This window comes from Hetaerina americana, unplaced genomic scaffold (assembly GCF_022747635.1).
Source record: "Hetaerina americana unplaced genomic scaffold, ioHetAmer1.1.p SCAF_19, whole genome shotgun sequence".
In the NCBI taxonomy this organism is placed as follows: Eukaryota; Metazoa; Arthropoda; class Insecta; order Odonata; family Calopterygidae; genus Hetaerina; species Hetaerina americana.
This window is the reverse complement of record NW_027286752.1, coordinates 8,760,212-8,784,702: the sequence shown is the minus strand read 5'-3', so window position 1 is coordinate 8,784,702 and position 24,491 is coordinate 8,760,212. Positions and strand designations below refer to the sequence as shown.

General features: G+C 36.5%; 1 protein-coding gene across 5 annotated transcripts in view; it reads left to right on the top strand.

Annotated features, from left to right (window-relative positions):
- Positions 1-24,491, top strand: part of faf (ubiquitin carboxyl-terminal hydrolase-like faf) — a 94,099-nt gene that overhangs the window by 12,983 nt on the left and 56,625 nt on the right. For all 5 annotated transcript variants that reach the window (XM_071584509.1, XM_071584511.1, XM_071584510.1 and 2 more), the window contains exons 9-20: positions 407-664; positions 826-924; positions 1,087-1,194; positions 1,317-1,483; positions 2,128-2,228; positions 2,632-2,732; positions 10,530-10,744; positions 10,826-10,940; positions 11,881-12,227; positions 16,548-16,794; positions 16,925-17,062; positions 18,481-18,816. In XM_071584509.1, the coding sequence (XP_071440610.1) occupies positions 407-664; positions 826-924; positions 1,087-1,194; positions 1,317-1,483; positions 2,128-2,228; positions 2,632-2,732; positions 10,530-10,744; positions 10,826-10,940; positions 11,881-12,227; positions 16,548-16,794; positions 16,925-17,062; positions 18,481-18,816 (2,232 nt within the window). The remainder of the gene's footprint in view (positions 1-406; positions 665-825; positions 925-1,086; positions 1,195-1,316; positions 1,484-2,127; positions 2,229-2,631; positions 2,733-10,529; positions 10,745-10,825; positions 10,941-11,880; positions 12,228-16,547; positions 16,795-16,924; positions 17,063-18,480; positions 18,817-24,491) is intronic.

Genomic DNA, 24,491 nt, shown 5'->3' with positions numbered 1-24,491 from the left:
ATATTATTAGAAGTATGAAGTAATGACCCAGTTTAAAAACATTACTTTGTAGCAGATCAATGTATTTTAATTTTTGTGAACAAATTTAAATACCTTTCGGACTCTGGTAGATTTTATTGCTTGAATTCCCAATTTATCTAAAATTTCCAACTGTAAAGACAACTCTGGTGTCTTCACTCATCTGCATTGTATTATTTTTAGTTACTTACTTTTTAAGTATTATTGCATTTTGTATTCATATTAGACAACCTTGGGGAAATATATAGAAAAAGCTATTTTGGTAGGAATGCTAAATATTGTAACATTGTATTCATTCCATTTTGTGTTTTTACTTCAATATTTGTGATGTTCTGCATTTTAAGTTTGGATTAGATCTTAATATATTTCTAAATTTCGTTCCCTAAAGGCTTGGATCAAGGAGAACAAAGTACTTCAGATTGTCCTTAGGGATTCCTTGCATCAGCCTCAGTACGTGGATAAACTAGAAAAAATTCTGCGATTTGTGATAAAAGAGCGTGCGCTTACCCTAAGTGATTTAGATGATGTGTGGGCTGCTCAGGTTGGAAAGCATGAAGCCATTGTAAAAAATGTACATGATCTTTTAGCGAAATTGGCATGGGATTTTTCACCGGAGCAACTAGACCACCTATTTGATTGTTTCCAGGTAATTATTGATAAAGTAATTCTGCAGTCTTCTAAATTTGTGTTGTTTTGTATTATTTAGCATCATTGGAAAATAAGTACATTCAAAAATTTCACATAATATAAAATTAGTTCACTAAGATTGCAAAATATTTTCAATGCATTTTTTACAATCCTTTGCAGTCAAGCTGGACAAATGCATCTAAAAAGCAGCGTGAGAAGTTACTTGAGCTCATCCGGAGATTAGCAGAAGATGACAAAGATGGTGTGATGGCTCATAAAGTAAGAAAATAGTACCATTAGCGATAAACATATTTTGTTTTCAATTTAAAATGATGATATAATGCATATGATTCAGTATGTTGGCCATACTCCTTTTAACTCAATTCAGGATTTATATTTTTAAATGTGTCCTCATAAGTACATGTCTTTTCTCATTTACAGGTTCTTACATTATTTTGGAACTTGGCTCATTCAGATGAAGTTCCCACAGAAATAATGGATCAAGCGTTAAGTGCTCATGTAAAAATTCTAGACTACAGCTGTTCACAGGTAAAGGATATTTGTTTCCTCATTGGCATCTTTGGTCCTTAATCCATAGTCATTGTTTGTGGTGTTCTATCGAGTGAAGAGTAATGTTTGTATGGTAATTTAAAACTTAATCTTTGTCCCAGGAACGTGATGCACAAAAGACTCTTTGGCTGGACAAGTGTGTTGAAGAGTTAAAAACAAATGACAAATGGGTTTTACCTGCATTAAAACAAATAAAAGAGATATGCTGTTTGTATGAGCCCTCTCCAAATATGAACCATAACCAAAGGACCCACCATGTATACTACAGGTAATATAATGTAAAGCCCTTATGTCTGATGTACGTGCATTCTAGGCTTGGATCATTTTATCTTTTAAATTCACTAAAATTTGTTTCGGGAAAACATGAAAAAATTGCTCCCCAAATCAAGCTCACCCTGTACCCGAGCATAAATTATGTAAAATATGGACAGCAGCATTGAGGTCTGTAAAATATAGAATAATCACGAGTTGTTTACTTTACATTTTTGTGCAAGACCAGCAAATCCAAAAGAAATTTTTAGCGAGGGTTCAACATTTTTGGCTGAGTAAAGACACCTAATATCAAAGTAGCAAAATTAGTGTAAGCTGTCACTGGCCGGCTTAAGACCCCCCCCCCCATTTAGTAAATGAAGATTTAAATGTGGTAAACAACACTTGAAGGATGAATTCGTGCTTTAAAACTTCAGGTTTATTAATAAAAAATGAAATAAGTGGCATAGATGGGAATATTATTACAAAACTTAATTTTGTCTTATATTATTGGCTTATGAAAGTTGTTAGGTTGTTATTTAAGTACTATTTTCTATTTTATTGTTTTCTAGTTTAAAAGTATATAATAAATACCTTATTATTTGTAATATCATTGAAATAATATGTTTGATGAAATATTTAATGATTGTTTATCTTTTACAGGCAAGAAATCATTGAAAGGCTGCAAAATCAGCATACTTTGGTTATTCTGGTTGCCAAAAGTTTAACAGCATACATGGAAAAGGCTAGAATTTTATTCAAAGGTAAATTAAAAGAATGATTCTGCTGCAAAACATACTATTATTGTTACTTTTAACATAGAAGTGGCTGTGCCAATAAAATTTTTAATCTATGTGGCTTATTTTATATCACCCTCCTAGTATTTACTTTGTATAATATTTTTTAAATAATTTGTTAGAAAATGTTAATCCTCGAGTGTTCTTCACTCGGGAGATTTTCTGCTTTGTACTAAATGATTAATTGTCCTTTAGTGGTGTACTGTATTGTAATTGTACATATTTAACTCAAACCCAAGTGTTTTCTTATTTCACAGGGCTGTGAAACTTGTTTTTCAAATTCTGGTTCAAACTTTATTCAACAGTTAATGCTGGACTTTGTATAATTTTCAGTGAATTTGGGTGCATTAATGTGACTTATCCCTTTCAGAAAATCCCAATTTGGACCCTAATGATGTGTACCCAGATCGAAGATACAATCACGTTCAACAGGTTCAAGAACGTCTGAATTTCTTACGGTTCTTACTTAAGGTAAGATATTTTGTTCCAAAAAAACAACGTAATTTTATAATTTTGATACTTCCAACATTAAACCATGTTAAAATTGAAACTTTTCATCATCATTTAAACTGCAGTTAATAGCAAGACAAATAATAATTTTTACATATTTTTAAACTTTGAACTACCATGGATTCCAGTAAGCGCATTATTTTGCATGAAACAGGGAATTCTGGATACATTAATAAGTAAAATGTGAAAACCAGAATTAACAGAGTAATGGTAAAATTTGTTGTCTCTGGCGTAACTTTGTGGAATTTGCATAACATATTGAAATGTAATGAAATAATTGACTTTGTAATTCCACACACTTTATTTAAAAAACACACGACCCAGGTTTCGACGTTGAACGTCATCATCAACCTGGGTCGTGTGTTTTTTAAATAAAGTGTGTGGAATTACAAAGTCAATTATTTCATTACATTTCAATATGAGTAATGGTAAGTTCAATTGTATTTTGGATTTCATAACATTTCCACAGTTTTATAAAATTTGAGTGAGACATATGATTCTAATTGCCAAGTTTCCTTCTCTAAACACTTGCCCAAATTTCACTAGCTATTGTGCTTTCTTCTACTCCCAATTACTTTCATATCTATATTAATGCCCCTGAGAGACATAATAAATAATTTTTAAAACCTTGTAGAATATGCAGAGGGAAAATAATTTAACCAAAGAAAAAGCTATTAGTGTCCAATGAATTATTTTCTGTCATAAAATTCAACAATTATTAGGTCTCATGAAAATGTAATAGTTAATATCAAACCATGCAAAGGGAGAAGAATTGCATTGTTCAAAGTTTTCACTAGAGAAAGGGAGTTGATGGCAGGAACGTTGAGTAAGGATGTTAAGAAAGATCTGGGAAAACTGGGATGTGGAGCCTGGTTTTTTTAGGTGCTAAAACTTAAATAAGAAGGAGCAACAGGAACCTGATCATAGGAATGGGATAATAAGCATAGATAGTAGACTTTGGAAACTTGAGTTTGGAGAAGGATGATAAAGGTGAAATGAACAGAAAGGAAAGTAAACGAAATGATGATATGCATGGTATTGGAAGGAAGAGAGCTGATTATTGGCAGAAATAAAAAGGCTGGTGGGGTGGATGCAGAGCATTTTGATTGGCAATGGGATGTAGGAGAATGTACTAGAGAGGAGAATATTCTGTACGAGGGTGGTCCCAGAAGTACCCAACCCAATGAACAAAACTCAAAAAATTTTGGAAAAAATTTATTTATTTTTCAATATAATCTCCTTTCAGCTATATACACTTTTCCCAGCAATGTTCAATAAGTTCGATACCCTTTTCATATTAAGAACCGTCTTGCTCCTCAAAAAAGCCATTAACTGCCGAGAGCACTTCTTCGCAGTTTAAAAACCTTTGACCACCAAGCCATTTTTTCAAGTTTGCAAACAGAAAATAATGGGAGGGGGCTAAATCTGGCAAATAGGGTGCAGGTAATAGCAATTTAAACTTAAATTCATGAATTTTGGCCATTGCAATAACAGATTTGTGAGCTGATACATTGTCTTGATGAAACAACAAAACCAAATGCGGCCGCTTTTGCTAGATTTCTTCGCTCTAACGTTGCAATAAGTTCACATAATACCTACCTTTGATAGTTTTTCTTTTTCAGGATAGTCAATGAAAGCTATCCCCCGCACATCTCAAAAAAACCGATGCCGTGACCTTGCCTGCAGATGAAATGGTCTTCGCTTTCTTTGGAGCCGGTTCTCCCTTTTGAATCCATTGTTTGGATTGTTCTTTTGTCTTGGGTGTGAAGCAATGGATGCATGTTTCATCCATGGTTTTGAAACGGTGCAAAAATCCTGCTTCGTTGCTGTGAAACTTTGCCTAACACTCAATTGAAACATCTTCAAGGCACTGGTTTTTCTCGAGTGTGAGCAAACGCAGCACCCATCTTGCACACAGCTTTCTCATGTCCAAAATTTTCAGTTAATATGCAATGTACCGCACTTTTTGAAATGCCTACTATGTCTGCTAGCTCACTCTTTCAGTCGCGATCATCCAGTATCACTTTGTGGATTTTCTTCACCATTTCTGGAGTCGTCGCCTCATTTGGTCGTTCAATGCGATACCCATCTTGACAGCTCATACGACCTCATTTAAAGTCTGCTTTCCAATATTTTACTGTTGTAAGCAAAGGAGCAGACTCGCCCAGAGTAGAATCCAGTTCAGCTTTTTTATTGGTTGGGCTAAGGCCTTTCAGAGAAAAGTATTGTATCCCATAACGATGACCAACTTTCTTCATTGTCACAAATTCACTGAAAATGTACACTATTGATGGCTGCCAAACAAATATTAAACTACGTGGCATCTTCAAACTTGAAAAATATGCTTTATAGATTGCATACTTTCTAATACAGCGAATTTTCAAACAACTACTGCCATCTCTAGGTCAGGCTGGGCACTTGTGGGACCACCCTCATAAGCAAGGGAAGGGTAGGAAAAGGACAAGCATGGTTGGAATGAATATAAGAAGGAAGTGTTCAGAATTGAAAAATGGGAAGTGTTGGATGTCAGCTTATCTTTTAGGATAGAGCTGGGAAGTGATGCGATGATTAGTCTGCGTCCATCCAAAAACTACCTTAGTTAGTCAACGGCCTTAAAATAATACGAGGGTAGGCTGAAAACTAATGCCCACATGCTTGTAGGCCACAAAAAAATGATCTTCAAAATCACTTTTGGGGGCATATGGCAGTAACATTCCCCCTCAATACGTATGCGCAGGTTTAAGCTTGTTACATTCATCCAGTGTATTTTAGGAAGTGGAAGTATGGAGGCCTGTTCTAGTGTTATGTCAACGCAAGTTAAACAGCGTGCTATTATTGAATTTTTGCCTTCACCTCATCGTCCAAGGTGTAATGATTAACCCTGGGGTGTTTCTTGAGTTGAGGAAAAAAATAAAATCTCAAGGCAGAAGATCGGGGGAATAAGGAGGGTTTTGTTTGTTCTCTTCCATGGGATGACTTGGTGCCCATCGTGCACAGATTTTATGGTATCCCAATGGTTCAGTAATGAAGCCGACACATTCTTTGGATATTCAAATATGGTTTGCAATGCACTATTGAGTGATTCGCTGGTCATTTTGAATCTAATCTTCGACGAGTTAACGATTTTTATCGTTTGTGGCAGTGATCGGATGTCCGCTGCGTGTTTCATCAACAATTATGGCTTTTCCAGGCTTGAAACAAAAGAAATTTTACTACCCATCAATTTTCAATTGACCAATCAACAGCATCATCACCATAAAGAGCCTTTAAACGGCAGTGAATCTCAGTAAGAGTCACTTTTTCAGCAGTTAAAAATTCGATAACAGCATGTTGTTTAACTCGCATTGACATAACACTAGAACATGTCTCCATACTTCCACTTCTCGAAATACACTGGATGAATGAAACGACCACAAACCTATGCATGTATGTTGAGGGGGAATGTTACTTCTACATGCCAAGGGGAGTGCTTCTGAAGGTTATTTTATTTGTGGTGTACAAGCATGTGTGCATTAGTTTTCAGCCTATAGTACTAGGTGAAAGCAATGAATAAAATTTGATTTAGCTGCTAATTATTTTAACTATTCCGTTTTCTTCTTGTTAAGTATTAACATTAAAATACTTTCTTTTTCTGTCCAAGCCAAGTATTTTTCTTAAATTCCAACCTTAGAAATCACTTTGCATCTTATGGGCTGGGAAATACGGTATTTTCTTTTATGATAGGCTCCGTCATTTATGGGCTATTTATTGATATAAACCAGGAAGATAGCTGTGAAAAAAAGTTATTTTCCTGTAGTGAAATAATGATAACTATAAATGGTAACTTGAAGCAATCCTAGTCCTCTATTATCTATCTAGTCATGATTGGTGAGTTCTTTAAATGGAATGTTACATTGAAATGGTTGTGCCTAGTAGTTTTTTCTGTGAAATCACTTACAGGATTTAGGGTACATGTTTTGAACAAAAATTCACCTTCTTTTTCTAGAAGGTCTATCCCCTAAGTAGTAGGACTGAGTCGAGTGAAATAAATTTATTGCCCAAATTGATACATTCACTCAGAAGTCTTCAAAGTGGCACCCTTGTGCGTCCACACATTGCTGCCAGTGGGTTTTCCATGCTCGGCACACCCTCTGGAAGGTAGAGCCTGGAATGCTGCTAAGCTCCCTTGTCATGACATGTTGTAACACTCATCAAGGAACTTTGTTTTTTCAACATGCTTCAATTATTATACTTTACATTAATTTATATGTGGAAAATTGTTTCACCTAACAAATATTTCGCCAATCGACATGTTTCTATCGTTCTAGCATTTAATTCAATGAAAGAAAAATAGAAAATTGATGATCTACTGGTTCTCGTAAAGTAAAGGGGTGGTTTCCATAGCCGTCAACATTACATTGGTGCAGCCCTTTAAGTAATATTTACCACACCTGCAGTGGGATTCATAGGCTTTCCTGGCCGTTTTTTCCCAGGACTGTTATCCTGTTCCCTGAATGTATTTCCTCGACAGTCAGGGTCCCTTGGAAGCGTATGCATTGTTTGGTGTCTCTAAAGGGCTTAAGGGAGAGTATGAACATGGAATAGTTTACAGTTTCATTGTTTCTTTATGTATGTGTTTCTTTGTATCTTTTGTGGGCTATGCTTACCACCGTAACCTGCTGCCCAACCTTAGGAAACTACCAATCTGCCTCTACCCTTGAGTGGAGTTGTCAATCCCTGGCACAGTGACCTTTAATTCATTTTTGACTACATCTACATAATATCCCACAAGGGCGTGTGGTGGGGGGTGTTAGGTCGCCACCCATAAAATATAACAATACCACATGCAAAAACATCAGCATGGAAAACTACACCCACAGCAGACCACGCACTCATGTAAAAATCCCTTCATCCAACACTCATGCAAACACATATACCATAAAACAACAGACAACTGCACCCCAGGATGCAGCATGAAAGCCATCCAACAATACGCAAGCCAGGACACAACAAGCAAGAAGGTGAAACTCCACCACCACATGAACCTGCAACACAAAATGCTCTCTCCCCCAAAGAGACTGTGAAAGGCAGGGAATGCGACCCAACGTTGCAGGTAGCGGGCAGTTCCCCCCGCAGAGAGGAGCAAGGGATTGAAGGGTAGACTGAAAAACAGATGAACAGAGTGAATCCATTGACTAAGTGATTGAGTAAGGGAAAGAATATACTGTTTGGGCATGAATGGTAAATTAATCAGTCCAATAGAACTAAAGCCTCAAGAGCTTGCTTCCTTCTTCTTTCCTTGAGGGGTGAACCTAACATTCAATTGGTTCCTTGTCGGTATCATTCACTGAAAGTGTAAACAAAAATTTTTAATGGGTCTAGTGATCCAAGGTTAAGATTCTGATTAATTCATATTTTACCCAACATTATTTTCGTGTTGCAATTGACCTAGCTTGAAGTACTTAGTGCTTCTTGGGCATTGACAATTTTTTCTAAGAAATCATTACAGCAAATATGATATCTTCATGATGCACACATGAGACTATTCAATATTAAAGAAGCCTAATGTAATGTAGGTCATGGGGAAAATTTTTTAATAATTAAAACATGTGTGAGTCACAGGACTTGTTCATGCCCTTGAATTTAATTCATGACTGACTGTGATTTATGCATACAAAAAATATTGTTTTGTTTTTAGACTGAGTTTGAAATTGAGGTAGATCCAAATAATGCGGTCACTCTGTATTTGTTACAACAAATTAAAGAAAATAATAGTGATATAAATTATCAAGTTGCATTTTATATGTTATGGCCATTTCATATGAGCGTGTAATGCCTAAAAACTTAAAATGTTTCTGAGAAATCTTGGTCAAACCTTCATAATGATTCAACTGAAAAAATCTTTCAGGGTAGAATTTTTTCCTAAAGAATGAGCTTTGCCTCTAGGAACAGGTTGTGCTTCAAAAGACATTTTTACCTTTTTGGTTGCATTTGCCTCACAACTCATGATGATGTTATTTCAATTCCAATATTTTTGATTTGTTGAAAAGAGAATAATTAAATACTTGACATTCCTCATATTTCTCATTGCTCTTATTTTTCCTTTTTCCATTTGACTATTTGATAGGGCACCACACAAAGCAAGCGCCTTAAAGCTACTATGTGTTCCATCAGTATTCTTTATCTTATAAAGCCTGGGAAATTGTAGGTCAAAGTTGGGTAAATATGGAAAATTGTGTGGTTTGAATTTATTAGTCATGCTTCAGAGAACAACAATGCCATTCAATAAAATGAAGAAAAACACCCATATTAGTAGTATCTAGGGGAGGCGACCAACAGCTGGGGTCATTTGCACCATTAGGGAAGGATGAAGGGTGGAGAAACCCAGCGTCCGCATTAGCCTACTCTTAGCAAAAGGCACTAAGAGTCCGTAGCGTAACATCCCATCCAATAGGTGGCATACTCACTCAGAGTGCCCTCTACAAAGCACCTCAAGTAGGGATCAAGATAGCATTGATAAATATTTGACGACACCAGTATTCGAACCCGGGCCCTCTGGTTGGGAAGCCAGTAGCCATCTCACCAGCAAAACATCAATGCCAGACAAAAAATTATGCGGAAAAATTATATAATAATCATATATGTTTTCATTTAAGAGCTCTTCATATTCATGAAATGTGGATTTCATGGAGTCAAATTAACCCAGTACATGTAATTGACTCATCCTTCATCAAATTTAACCAAGCGCACTGAATTGCATGGGTAATCAGCAACCATTGTGATTGACTTCCATTTGTTGTATTTAAAAATGGGCAACCATATGAAAATATAATTGTCTTTCACCAGAACTCACAATTACAGCAGTATGCAAAACTATACAACATTGTGCCCATGTACAGTATAACTTCATTGAATGAATTTCTGATAACTTAATTCATTTAAATTTCAAATTCACTTAAAGATGTTGTGACAAGAATGTGCGCATGCATAACACACATTGTTGGATGGGATGAAGGGAGGAGGAAATTATTAGAAAAGGAAGAACGACTTATCATGTTAAATGGTGTCATGTCAAGTAAGACATAGAAATGTAGTGTTAGTTATTCTATATATATAAAGCCATAAACACAGTAATCAACCCGAAAGTCGGTTTAGTATTCTTTTTCTGGTATGCTACAAAAAAAAAATTTCAGTGGCTGTTTAAAAATCTGCTGATGAAATCTTGCATTTTTTTACTGATTTCCATGTCACTTAACAAATCAGAGAAAAATGTAACAATTATACACAATGTGGACAATAAGGTTATTCTCAGTAGGATGTTCTGGGGAAAAATTTTCCACTCTTTCTCTAAAGTTAACTTGATATAAGGAAATTCATTTGACATATGTGCATCAAGGCTATGATGTGCTGTATTGACCTCTCTGTTAGGTTTGCCGCCTTAAGTAAAAATAGTAGGTTGTTGCATAGTAGGAAATGTACTGACCTGAAAATAAAGTGAAATTTCTGGGCATTATAACAATTTGTAGTGATAATGGCACAGCCACATGAAATGTAAATTTTAAATATATATCCAGGGCAAGAAAGGTATAAATGAATACCTCTGTCCTTGTTCACAGGATAGGAATCTTAGATGAGGTTGTTGTTGGCTCTAATATATATCTCTTGTTATATGGGTTATAAATCTAGTAATTTCTCAGTTTCAAGGGACTATTGCCAAGTTTTATATAATAAATATGGTTAGCATTCAATAGTTTGCTTAATGTTTGTCTATTAATCTAGGATGGACAGCTTTGGCTATGTGCTGAGCAGGCGAAGCAGATCTGGCAGTGTTTGGCTGAAGAGGCAGCTGTGCCCTCTGATCGTGAGGCTTGCTTTAAGTGGTTCTCAAAGTTGATGGGAGATGAACCAGACCTTGATCCTGCGATAAACAAGGATTTCTTTGAGAATAACATTCTCCAATTAGATCCTACATTACTTACTGAAAGTGGCATGAAGTATGTATCTAAAAATTTACTGTTAAATATTATATATTATTGTGATACCTGTTTAGCATTTATGTTAATCTTTTATTTTAGGTGCTTTGAAAGATTTTTTAAAGCTGTAAATTCAAAAGAAGGCAAGTTGACACCCAAGAAAAGAACCCATTTCATGGATGACATGGATCTCATTGGATCTGAATACTTGTGGAGGGTGAGTTATTAAAATGTTTTATTAGAATATTACTATATTGCCCCAAATATAAGTAATGTGGCTATTTTATTGGCATAATATAAAATATTGTCATTGATTGCAGGTTTGAAAAATTTGGAAAATAATCAGTAACTACAGTGTACTTAAGTAACATTCTCTCTTTCTTAGATTTTCCTACTAGTTTCTCAAGATGACAAAATGCATTATCTTGACTAAGTTTATACTAAAATGTTCAAAATTTCATTTCTTTAGCTCCTTGACATTAAAAAAGCTTACATATGTTTAATTCAGTTAATATGATAATGATAGCTTTATTGGTCCTGAAGATACGGAAAACATGTAAAGGCCCATTTAAATACAGAAGGCCAGCGGATAAAATATCAGTTCACCAAAATATAGTGGCAAATTACGGGTTCAGAAATCCATCATATGAATTAAAGTAATTATCATGGAATTACTTAAGTTTGATTTAAAAATTAGAAAGCCTATTTACATTTTAATAGCTGAAAGAAAACTGTTAAATGATTTAATTTAGTGTATAACATAAGAAATGGGATGTTTTAATAAAATCCTGTCTTTGTCTGGTGTGATAGTTATGAACATATTGTTTGCTGATCAAATTTAATTGAAGATTTTATTCATTGAGGTACATGATAGCATGATACATATAAATACACGCTTATGGAAGAATTCCCAATTGCTTATATAGTTTCCTGCAACTGTCTCATATTTTGGTCTTGCAGACAATACTAATCGCCCAGTTGGTCTTTTGCTGATGCTTATACGTAAACATGAAAAGGATGAAACTTGTCATAGAAATTAGTTCAAGCGTGGGTAGTGAACAAGCATTGTGAAAAGCATTTTAAATATGCATCTCTCCTTTCATGAGAGCCCATTTTATTTTTGTGTATTATACCTAATGGTGGTTGTATTTATGCAGGTTGTGACGTGCAGTGGTGAAGAGATAGCTAATCGAGCAATAGAGCTACTGAAGGAGGTGAGTACAAACCTGGGACCACGGCTCCAAGCAACCCTGTTAGATTTCCATGAGAACTTCATCTCGGAGTGCATGGAGCGACTGCGTGCACATTACGACACAGTGTCAGTGCTGACCAAATGCAAAGCAGACTCTACAAACAGTTTAACCAATGAGCCAGACGCGGCATCCGAGTCATGTCTGAGACAGGAGGCTGTAAAAATGTGTCGTGTGATGAAGGTGCTGCAAGAATATGTGAGTGAATGTGACAGGGTTTTCATCGGCGAAAGGAAAATTCTTCCACTTCATAGGTAAGCATATGCGTGGCTATTTTCCTAGAGTAGTCATTTACAGTCCATTTCTCATTTACTTATGATGGAATGGGCTGTCAGCTAAGTTGGAGATGGATTTTGATATAGTATTTCCCTTCTCTTAAAATATAAAAACTTTTACCATTCATTCCACACAAAAGCTGATGTGGCTAATCCATTCTCCTATTTTATGAGGTGTCAGACATTGGCATGGTACCACTGAGTGAGTTTTTGAGCATTAGTAAGTGACGTCAGTGGAATTACAAGTATTTACAAATAGAATAAGTCTGGGAAGTATGGTTTTTCAGGAAAAAGATTACTCCTGGTGTCAACGTTAATCTGCCAGCTTCAAATTTTCAAAGTTGCAGATTTATTTCTTGTAGATCATGATGAAAGAAGACTCTCGGCTTTTCCACTTAAAATACTTTTAATATCACCTTTGTTTTGTTATAGTGTAACAACTTCAGGTAAATTACAATCATTGGACAACATGTATATATGCCATGCTGGGGAAGAGGGGAGGGGAGAAGAGAATTTGATGGCCACTTCTGGTATCGGCTAGCCTTTGTTGCGTTGCTCTAGCTCATGACATTAGTGTTTAATGAGTGCAGTATACAGGTCCTACTTGTTTGTCAAGAGGAGAATATTTTAATTTGAATGCATTTGTGCATTATGTTGACTGTTAAACATTTTAAATGTAACTTGTTGATTGCTGAAAAAAATTTCTTCTCATGCATTGAGTGATAATGTTTCCTAGAGAATCATGAGTTATTGCATTACTCTTTGTTGTCACAAGTAAACTCAAGTCAAATGTAGGGGGTGTTTGGTCATAGTCATTTGAATTATTGGTCATTATTGTTATTTCAGTATTTTAATGATGTTGGAATAGCCAAGCATGGTGTTTCTTACTGTTTTAGTCAAAAATTTTGTGATGGAAAATGCGCTCCTCATATCAATCCATTTGGTGGTCAATTTCCCTTTATTTCTTGTGGTAATTTTGCCTATCGATGCAATCCACTCCAATAAAACTGTAGAAAGGGTCATAGTAAACATAGAGTAGGGGATAGGTGGAATATTATTAATGAAAGAAGGTATTCGTTTGGATAGAATTAATGAATGCATCACCTTAAATAGGAGTAGATGAGAGAGATAGATGACTAATCCACTGCCAGTGCCTCAATATGGGCAGTATTAGGGAGAAGGGTAAGGCGGGTGTCCCACGTATCACCCATGCTTTTCAATGCATATGTGGAGGAAATGGTGAAAGAGACATTGGAGAGAGGAATTGAAGTTATTGAAGACTTCATAAAATCAGGTTTCCAAATGATGAAGCTTTAATTAGCCCATCAGCCAAGGAGTGTTTCAGTCATTGCTGAGTGCACTAAAGTGTCAGTGTGATAGGTTTGGGGTGAGGATCAGGATCAAATTGACAAAAGTTATACAGTTTTTAAGAAAGAGGAAAGCTAAGTTCAGCATTAAATTACGATGGGATAAACTAGAGCTGGTAGAACAGTTCACTTTACTCATATTTTTTTTTACCAGAATCATCAAATAAGTAAGACTCTTAAGAAGAACTGTGTTAGGGAAAGATCTTTTCGCAAGGAGGGAATTGATGGCAAGTAAGGATGTTAACAAAAGATAAGTGAAAATTTTAATTTTGAGCATGGTTTTGTGATAAAGCAAAGATAGTAACAATTTTCCACAAAATCAGTTTAATGTATGACCAGGTTTTGTTGTATTGCATCATCTCAAATTTAATGCATCGAAACCCAGTCGTACTAGTGGAAAATTGTTACTATTTATTTATTTTAAAACATTATTCACATACAGCAGTAGCGCCTATTTACAGTGAAAAATATAGCAAGAGCATGAAAGAGGACAAAATACAATAACAGCATAACAATAAACAACAAGAACCGAACATAGACTGGGGAAATATTAAATTTATTGACTGGTGATATAAAGTTTGGGTAGTGAAATTGTTACATTTTAAATATAAAGGATTGGCCTTGGATGTTGAGGAGTATCTTAGGAATAGGCAGATGGAGTAGGAAGTGGGTGCGGGAGGATCGGGTTGGTATCCTGAAGTTGAAGAGAGAGAGAGAGCAGTTTAGGGCAATCAATGGTCGAGTTTAGGGTGTTGTGGAGGAATTTTAAATCAGCTTTATGTCTGCGGTTTTGGACACTAGAAATGGATAAAGAAGACAGAACAGCATTTGAGGACATATTGCGGAAATATGGGATTCAGTGTTTAATTATTTGGCAAAGAAGTGAGAGATACAATCTAGGGATTTTAGATTAGTTGGGGGGGAGGTGGATCAAATTGGTGAGCAATATGATTCTATGGGAAGAACAATTACTGAGAAGTACAAATGGAGTACTACTGTATCTTTAATTTCTGTGAAGCGGTGAAGAAGGCCTAATAGGGATTTTGCCTTATTTTTTACAGTCTGAATGTGGTCAGAGCAATTTAGTGTATGTTCGGTTAAATCACCTAGGCCTTTCATAGTTGTTACTATGTTTTAGGGAGGTAAGTTAATGGTGCAGTTGAATGTCAGGGGTTTTTTCAGAGTAAGTCATGATGCTGCATTTTCTAGGGTTTAAGTTAAGCTTCCAGGTATCACGCCACTTTCCACCACCTTGCCCGAAACAACTCAATCGGTTTGTAAGGCGTGGTCACATCACTTAGTTTTTTAAGCTAGATTATTATTTTGGGCAAAGATTAGAAGTTTATGGAATTGGGGTGCAGAAGAAGGAAGGAATAGGACAGAAGGCAAACAAAGAAATACGTACTAGGTATGGTGTGGGAAGAGAGGCAATTGTTGGCAGAGATCCTCAAGAGACATTAAAATTGGATGCTGACCATTTTGATTGGTGATGTGATGTTGAAGACTTGAGAGAGAGAGGATATTAGGCAAGTGAGGAAAGGGTCGAAATAGAATTGGCCTGTTTGATGGAATGAAGGTAGGGTTAAAGTATGCAGAATTGATGAAGAATATATTATAATGTCGGGGGTGTGGTTGTGCTTTATTAATGAAGGATAGGAAATGTATTGTTTTAAGCATGTATTCATCCAAAACCTACCAGGTAAAGGGGAGGTTACCTAATAAAATAAATTTCACCTTTTTCTTATTGCAAATAAATATAAGGGCCCAAGGAAAAAATAAACTGGGTCAAATTTTTACCGGGCGATAACGATGGAGCTTAATTATTGGGGTTATGATGACTTGGATCATATTATGGTAGATAAGAATCCTTGATTTTGGGAAATGGAAAAATCTTAGAAAAAGCCTAAAATTCAGCTTACACTTGGAATTTTTGGGAAACCTTAATTTTACCAGAATAAATTTGCTGGAGTAGAAGTAAAAATGACTCATTTGAATTCAAAATAATGGAATACTCCAGAAACTTTTTTATCTTGTGGATTTGCATGTGTTGTGTAAATTGCAAAATTGAAATTATGCCTCGGATCTACATTTTTTTAAAGGAACATTCATGGAGTGGCTACTTTTATTTATATTAATTATCTGCTTGTGAATTTCTATGCTGTGAGGGGAAATCCAAAAATATTGGCAGGTTTACATTGGAAACCATATAATTTTTGGCCTCACTGCACTGTTGTGATACCATTGATTTTATTTTGGTTTCTTTGTTGACAGTTGTCAGTCAAGGCTGTCCACAATTCATTTGATAAAATTGTCAGGATTGTTTTAAAAATTTTAGGGGAGATAAAAAGGCTGGGATTAACGACAAATAATGGCATAGGTTTGTAAATGTTTACCATTGGTAAATGTTGGAATTCAGACAAAAATATAAAATACAGAATGCACGTAAAATGTGAAAATTATAAGTTAATTTCGCCACTCTTATTCTATGTAAAGTGCCCTGTATAAACCATATATCTAATTTTCAGCAAGGGTCTTACTATAAAATTATGACAACAGATAAATTTTTGTTGCTTGCAAGATTACTCCAATACAAAAACTATAAAAATGGCAAGTGAGTTACACCCCTTATGATCCCTGGGATCCCAATAAGTCACTCCTGGATTGTCCTCAGGTTTCTCAGGAACCCAACTACCTTAGTTTACATATCACCAATGTCAAAGACGGCACTCAGACCTGTAACCTTTCGATTAGAGGGGTGGAATTGAGTTCCTAATATTATTATGCAAATTCTTTACCGTGAGTGAAATTTGAACTTATGAAATCGTGTAAATTAAAGTGAATTAGTTTTTAAGTCAGCCCTTCAATTAACTACAGAGCCACTGTAATTATGCCTCCTCTTATATTAATGTATGATTTTTCACATTTTTTTCAGAGCTTGCAGGGGAAAGCATGTTAGTGTGATAGTAAGGTTTTCTAACCCAGGCCGATCTCAACCACTGGATGACATAGAAATGCCAATGCATAGTCATGAAACATTGGCTGCATTGCGACGCCAAGTCATGCGCCGGTTGAAAGCCTCCCCCACATCCTTAAAATTAGAATTATTCCTAAATAGTGAGCCCTTGGAAACAACAGAAGACCGAAAACTTCTTGCTCAAATTCCCCATAGAGATAAATTGGTGAGTAAAATGGAGAAGTTAGTTTTACCCACTTCAGTATAAATTCATGGTCCCATCAGTGTACTTATGAGTAGCATGTCTAGCACTGAATCGTAATTTTTGTCATTAATTTCATTTTCATATTTCTCAGATCCTGACTGCAAAATTGTGTCAAGTGAGTGCCACCATGCCCAGCTCTCCGGACAGTAGTTCAGATAGTTCCACTAGCTCCCCACATCACCCGTACGATGGTCCTACCATGGAAGCAGAAAATGCCCTTCCTGGAGTGGTGAGAACATTACGAATAATTAGTTACTCTTTAGCCCCAGTTGCAAAATTTTGAGCAAACAGAAGGATTTAAAAATGAAAGTTTGCACTAACACCCCTAAGTGAGGACATTCCACTTAGCCTGAGCCGGTAACCCATGGTCATTCAATTAGCAATCGAGGGTGTTACCAACTGTCTCTAATATCAGCTAATGAGACCTTAGTTCAATCCTGTTTTTAATCAAATGATTGAAAAAGCCAACTGTTGTTAAATGCAGGTATCCGCTTGGGTACTTAGCTGATGCTGCACGTGTTTCGTCATCATCATGTTTATATTTTTGTTATAATTCTTTCAGGTTGCACCTGGCTAATTTCTATGGAAATAATGAAAAGTGTTGCTTTGAATTTTAATGTAAGGATGTATCATTTTATGTACTGAATTGCTCTTAGTTCAAAATCAATAATGAGAAAATTATGGCATCTAACTTGTAACTAAAGAGAAATAATGTGTACCTTTGCTTCTTGCAGTGCAAACTTGAACAAAATTTCAGTTTTTTATGGCTTAATTTTTTAAAAAATTGTTAATACCCATGGACACAAAAAGTAGCATTAAAATATTGTGTATTCTACTTATGTATCACAATGTCCATAAAATAGATCATGTTGGAAAAAACTATTACAAACGAAAATACAAAGCATACATAATGACTTTTTTGGTTTACTACCTTCTAAATTTACAGGTATCTTCTTAAAATATTTGTATTGCTGTGAAAAAGTAGTAATGCAATTGAGCAATTTAAATTTGCCATTACCCAATGAAGGAGCAAATTCATTTGAATAAAAAAATTCTTACTTTGGAAAATCTAATTATAAAATTATGACCCATATATAGTTCCACTATTCAAACCTTCCTATAGTTTCCAATTGTCAGCATTTCGTACATGTATACCTATAAAGCTTCTTGTTGTAGTAACGTACATTGATCAATCTCTTGAGGGTAATGTGTGAATAGCATTTTTGAGTTGAGCATCATAAAAGCTCATATCTTTCTGGACATGATTTTGTTTTACAGACAAAAATTATCATGTGATACACATTTTTGCTACAGTAAATGAACTCTTTGTAAATTAACTTTAACGAACTATCAAATGAGGATAACAATTTTACATATTGCAATGTTCCTAACAGTGCAATATGTTATGTATAATTATGCCGCATATGCAATACAGATTGAGCTAACATTACTCGTAGTTTAATGTTTTTAAAGTAAATTATGCTAATAGAAATTGTTTGAAAACTATATTGAATATCCAATAGGTTCTGCCATAACCATCGCAATAGAATTTCATTGTATCTGGTTTAACTAATATAATGTGAATATTATCTCTTATTTTATCTCACTTATTTAATTGGGTAAAATTATTTTTTCCTATCATTGCAGCTCATGTCACAAAAGGCTCGTTATGCCCAGTTCTTCCTGCAGTTGGCTGATCTAGGTGTTCAAGTTAATTGTGACCCCTTGCGGGACAGTGCTCGATTTCTATTGAAGCTAATACCACCCGACGCTCATACTGTGCACTTACTCTATGAGACCTTTGCCCGTTCAGTGGCCTTGAACTCTTCGCCCCACCACAACCCTTGTGTCAACTCAACGTTTGAGGGATCTTCAACCTCCCAGCTAGCCAATTCCCAACCCCCTGCCTCTCAAGAGGAAACCTCAACACCTGGAAGTGTCTTCTTTGCCCCTTCTCCCTCTCAAGTCTTATACCACCTTGAGGTATGTATGACCGCATTATTTGCTAAAAGGAAAGTGTTTTACTTAACTTAATTGCTTTTCATTGGACTGTGTGTCGTGCTTCAGTTATACCTGGTTCATGAAGTGAATACAAACCGTGAATTTAAATGGTCACCAGTTTAATTTCAGTTTTTAATATATGAGTGGAAGCCAAGGTTTGCATTGCATTCATAGATTACATCTTTTGACCGAAATTGTCCAGCGAGTGTTTCTTCAGGATTGACGTTGTAAAATAATCTTGTTTCATTACTTTTATATAAATGATATAAGCATTATTTCTTTTGACTATTTCCTCTTGTCAGGCTCCCAAAATTTGGCAGCCTATTGATGTGTCTATCCTCTGACCCAAGTTTTTCAGCCATTAGATCATTTTAAATATCAATTTTTTTACTCTTACCCATGTACTCCTAATTCCACCTTAGATAGCAGCTTATTTATGCTGCTTGGGTAGCTAATATCAAGCACCGTACCTAGCTGCTCACCTCTGCTGAAAAAATACCTGAAAAGGGTAGATTGTGTGATATCTAGTTTTTATCCAATTCAATTTATGAACAATGACAGTGCCATAATCTAATTGAAATGGAGTCCTACTGAAAATGAACTAGTCAGAAAAGCATGTCTGCCCAGACGTTACAAATCCATTCAAAATTAAATAAGAGTTTAAATAAGTGTCTTCAATGTAGCAGTGAAAATGTCCAAGAACCCTAGAGGATTTAAATCAGTAATTTGCTGTCTTCAGTTAGTGCCATTCCTGTAATTGCTAAGGGTAATCGGATGTCATGCCACTCCATCCAGCTACAATCTTTAGGGAAGCCATAGGAGCCAATTCTCAAGTGCATATGTAATGCCAATTTGGGTGGCTCTTAACTCTGGGGTCACATGCATTTATCCTTAACATCCAATAAATATGATAGCTCCAAGTAAAGAAATGCTGTACAACTATTTTATCAGTGAGAAAGCTCTTGAGCACAGAAGATTGGTTGAAAAAGTGACTTTTTAAAATTAATTATGGTTACAGGGTTCGTCCGGAAAATAAGTGTACTGTTTTTTCCCGCCGCTCCAGGCGCGCCCAGCACCGCTCTGACGGGCTGCGATTGGAGGGGGGTATGTTGGCAAGCGACGCTGAAAAAGGCAGTCGGCTCTGAGCTGTGGTGTAGTGAGGAGCTCTGTTAACGCGAACCTCCACGCTCGACCCACGTCACGGAACGCGATGCCGAAGTTTTTGGAGCAGCGTTATTCCATCAAATTTGCGGTAAAGCTTGGGAAATCGTCTACCGAAACTGTCGGTATGATTAACCAGGCTTACGGGGAGTCAGCCATGTCCAGAAACATGATCTTTCGGTGGCACAAGATGTTCGTGGAGGGCAGAGAAGAGGTCGACGACGAACCATGGCCTGGACGCCCATCAACGACACTCACCGACGAAAATGTGCGAAAAGTTCGCGATTTACTGAACTCTGATTGTCGTCTTAGTGTTCAGATGATAGCAGAGCAGTGTAATGTGCCAAAAACAATAGTGCACGAGTCGCCCGCGTCCGGCCAGCGATCAAAAACATCTGGCGGCTGCATCACGACAATGCACCGTCTCACACCGCGCTTGTCGTGTCGGACTTCTTGGCCAAGCACGGCGTGGCAACGCTGCCGCACCCGCCCTACAGCCCGGACTTGGCACCACCGGACTTCTTTCTGTTCCCGAAGATAAAGAGGAGTTTGAAAGGAACGCGATACGGGACTTAGGACGCCGTCAAAGAGGCCGTGACGACGTGTCTTCGAGAGGTTCCCGATGATGCCTTCGCGGGAGCGTTCCAGGAATGGGAACGCCGCTGGAACAAGTGTATCGACTCACAAGGGTCCTATTTTGAGGAATATTAGCTTAAGATATGTAAAAGTGTAATAAATTTTTTTTCCTGAGCTCAGTACACTTATTTTCCGGACGAACCCTGTATCCCATAGACTTGTCCTTCAATATGACAGCAAAACACTGCTAGTCATTTTTTGCATTCCTAGTCTTCTATTTTTTATACCTATCTTCATTTTCTATGTACACAGTGGAACCTTACTTAATGAACATTTCACATATGAGCGATTTGCATAACGTGCAAAAATATTTTTCTTGAGATGATTCTTTTAATGAGTATTTTTTTGCATAATGAGGAGAGGGGAATTCCTTGAATGATTGTGTGCTTGCTGTATCAGTTTTTTCAGCACTCATTTCACTAGCATTTTGCTAATCACACATTTTTCCAAACTTGTGTTTGGACATATTATTTGTAATATTTTGTGCCAAGATAATTAAAATGTTGTGCATGGTTTTAAAAAAATTCCAGAAGAAAAATCTGTAGTAAGACAGCCTTAAGAGAATAAAAATAGCATAGAAATTAAATGTATAATCATTGAAAAGCGATAACAAGGTTTGAGTATGGCTGATCTAATACACAGATACAATCAGTGAGCATCAACAATTTGAACTCTTCTCAAGAACAAGTACAAAATTAATGTAATAGATGCTTCAAAGGGAGTCACAAGAATATCTATACAACAAGTATATATTCTAATTGATGTTAAAAGGTTGCTTGACATATGAATAATTGAAAAGCAATTGCAAGGTGATACCATTATTGAAAACATCATTTGTGAGAAGGCAAAAGTAGTTTTCCCTGAACTTATTGAGAAGATTCCAGGATAATCAATGGCGAAGACGTATTTAACAGAAGCTGTGGGTGGTTAATCTAGTTCAAGAGTACAATGGACATCCACAGCCAGACATTGTGAAGCAGCAGACGCTGACTCAACAGTAGCAGATAATTTCATCTGTGACTTGAAGAAATTCATTGAGTCTGAGGGTAACGTGCTGCAAAAGATGCCAAAGTGAACCTATGTAACAACAGGACAAAGCATTTCCCAGCCAAAAGCCAATGAAAAACATTCTCACATTGCTATTGTGCCAACGAAAGCAGCCATTTGAAAATTAAACCACTGCTTGTTTACATTTCAAAAACTATGTATACCTTCAAGAAGTGTTAAGTCCAGAAGAGCAGGCTAAATGTGATGTGGAGGTCATGGGAAAGCATTAGAAACTGTTAGATTGTATCATGCATTTTATTAATTTATTTAAGTATAATGCTGTGTCATCTTCACAACGTTTTGAAATTCTTTTTTGTTTTCTATAAATCAAATTTGCATTCCTAGTTGGTTCATTCTGCAATAAAATAAAAGATGGCAATGTTTCACTCTCCCAAACAATGCATTTATAATTTTATTTTAATAAACCTTGTAGAAAATATATTTGGCATGGCATGCATTATCATATTCTACATTTTTATGTGAGGGTAAGATGAAAAGTTCACAGCCTGACGCAGACATGATGTTTCAGTCAGCAAAAGTTTATGATTGCTGCCAAGGGGTGGGTGTCAAGTTCATTGAACAAGTTTCAACTTGTTCTCTCAAGTAATTTGTTAACACCTTCTGTGGCAGTAGACATCTTTCGTGTTTTTTGTTAAAATGGAAATACTCGAGTTTCATGTGGTCGTAAAATTCTTCGTTTTGAATGGATTAACCCCTGAGGATATTCATCCAAAGTGGGCAAAAGTGTATGAGAACACTTCAATATCAACCATTAAAAATTGGGCAGCTGAATTTAAACGTGTTTACACATCCCTCAAAGATGACCCACGTGAAAAACAGCCATAAACAGCTACCACTCCGGAAACCATCGATTTGTGCACAATATTGTCGGGCAATAGGCGAGTGAAGGTGAGTGAAGGTGAGTGAGATACTTAAGGTCGTGGGGATATCAGAAGAAAGGGTGCAAAACATCTTGCACAAAGAATCAGGGACACAAAAGCTCTGCACTAGGTGGGTGCCGCATTTGCTGAATGCCGATCAAAAGCAAATGTGCCAACAATTTTTGCTGAAATGTTTGGACTGGTTCAAGAGGGAGCCAACTGATTTTCTCCGGTAATTTATCACCATGGATGAGACATGGGTCCACCACTACAAGCCAGAAAGGAAACAGCAGTCAAAGCAGTGGGTGGAAGCTGGTGGTTCAGCTCCAAAGAAAGCGAAGTCGATTGCATCTGCTGGAAATGTCATAGCCAGTATGTTTTGGGATGTGAAAGGGATCCTGTTCATTGATTACCTTGAAAAAGGCAGACAAATTGCAGGTGAAAATTACTCCAACCCTCTGGACCAGCTGGATGCCAAAATTTGCAAGAAGAGGTCTGTCTTGAGGAAGAAAAAAATCATCATTCACCAGGAAAATGCACCTGCTCACAAAAGGTGCATTGGCAATGGAAAATCTACAGGATTTGGGGTACAATTTGCTCAGTCATCCCCCCCCTATTCTCCTGATTTAGCACCCTCAGACTTCCATCTGTTCCCAAACTTGAAGAAATTAGTTTTTGGGAAGCAATTTGCGTCCAGTGAAGAAGATGAGAGGGTCATAGATGGATATTTTCACAGCCTTCCAGACTCTTATTTCTGGGAAGGAACGCTGATTTTTGAAGAAATGCTGGACCAAGTGTGTTGAAGGTGTGGTCAAGGAAAACTATTTAGATTGTGCAAAATCATTTTTTAACTGAAAATCACATTCTTTCATTGTCAGGCCAAGAACTTTTCACCTTGCTTGCAGATGTGGGGGAAGATTGTTTTGTTTGACAAGTGTTATGCTTTACAAGGAAGATTCCATAAAGAATTATGCTAGTTTATATGAGATTCCATTGTACTTTTCTCATTTTACCATTTGCGGCCCTTGTTATCTGCCTTTATAGGTATTCCCTCCTTTCTACTTTTGTACCCCTCTCTTTGTCTTCACTCTGGATTTTATTGTGCCCCATGGTATTTGTTTTCTTCTGCCCCTGTTAAAGCTTCTTTATTCCATTTTTTATGAGTTTTAGTTTGTTTGGTTTCGATGTATAAGTCCTCCCCATCAACAGACATTCTTCATTTATGATGAGTGGCTATTTTTGTCTTTTCACAATAATGAGGACAAATTTTCCATGTGTTGTCTTGAGGAAAGTGATCTCTGTGTAGGGGAAAAGAAATTTGAATGTGTTCCATCAGCCTTGATTTTCATCGTCTGACTGATGTTTTTGATCAGTCACCTATCCAAGGCAACCATTATTAGGTTAAACTTCTTCAATGTTTTTCACCATTTCACATATGATATTCTTATGCTCACACTTTGCCTTCTTCGTATTGGGTGATTTCTTCAGCCAGTGCCAAAATACTGACAGCAGCTTCATGATATAGCTGTAGCCACCCTCAAGAGTGTGTTTAATAATGGCATTTTATTGCCTAAGCTACATTAAGCAGGAAAGGCAGAAGTTTAAGGCAATGCTGTCACAAATTCCTATGTATAGCGCCCCCACTAGCCCGCTGTTGTTAGATGGGAGGAGAGTGAATTAAGCACACGCAGATGAATCTATTTGATACATGATAGGGAAGCCTTTTTCATGTGAAATGTACTAATTGTATGTCATTTTTTAATTTTTCTGGGAGTAATTCTCAAATATTTTTTCATCTTAGTTTTGTGGGATCAACAATTGGGGTGATATTCTGTCGCATTCCTCAATAGTGTTTTTAATGTGGCAAAATAACTTGCATGGATGCCCCACTGGGGTCAGTTGCTTCACTGGACCTGTGTGGACTAACTTTCG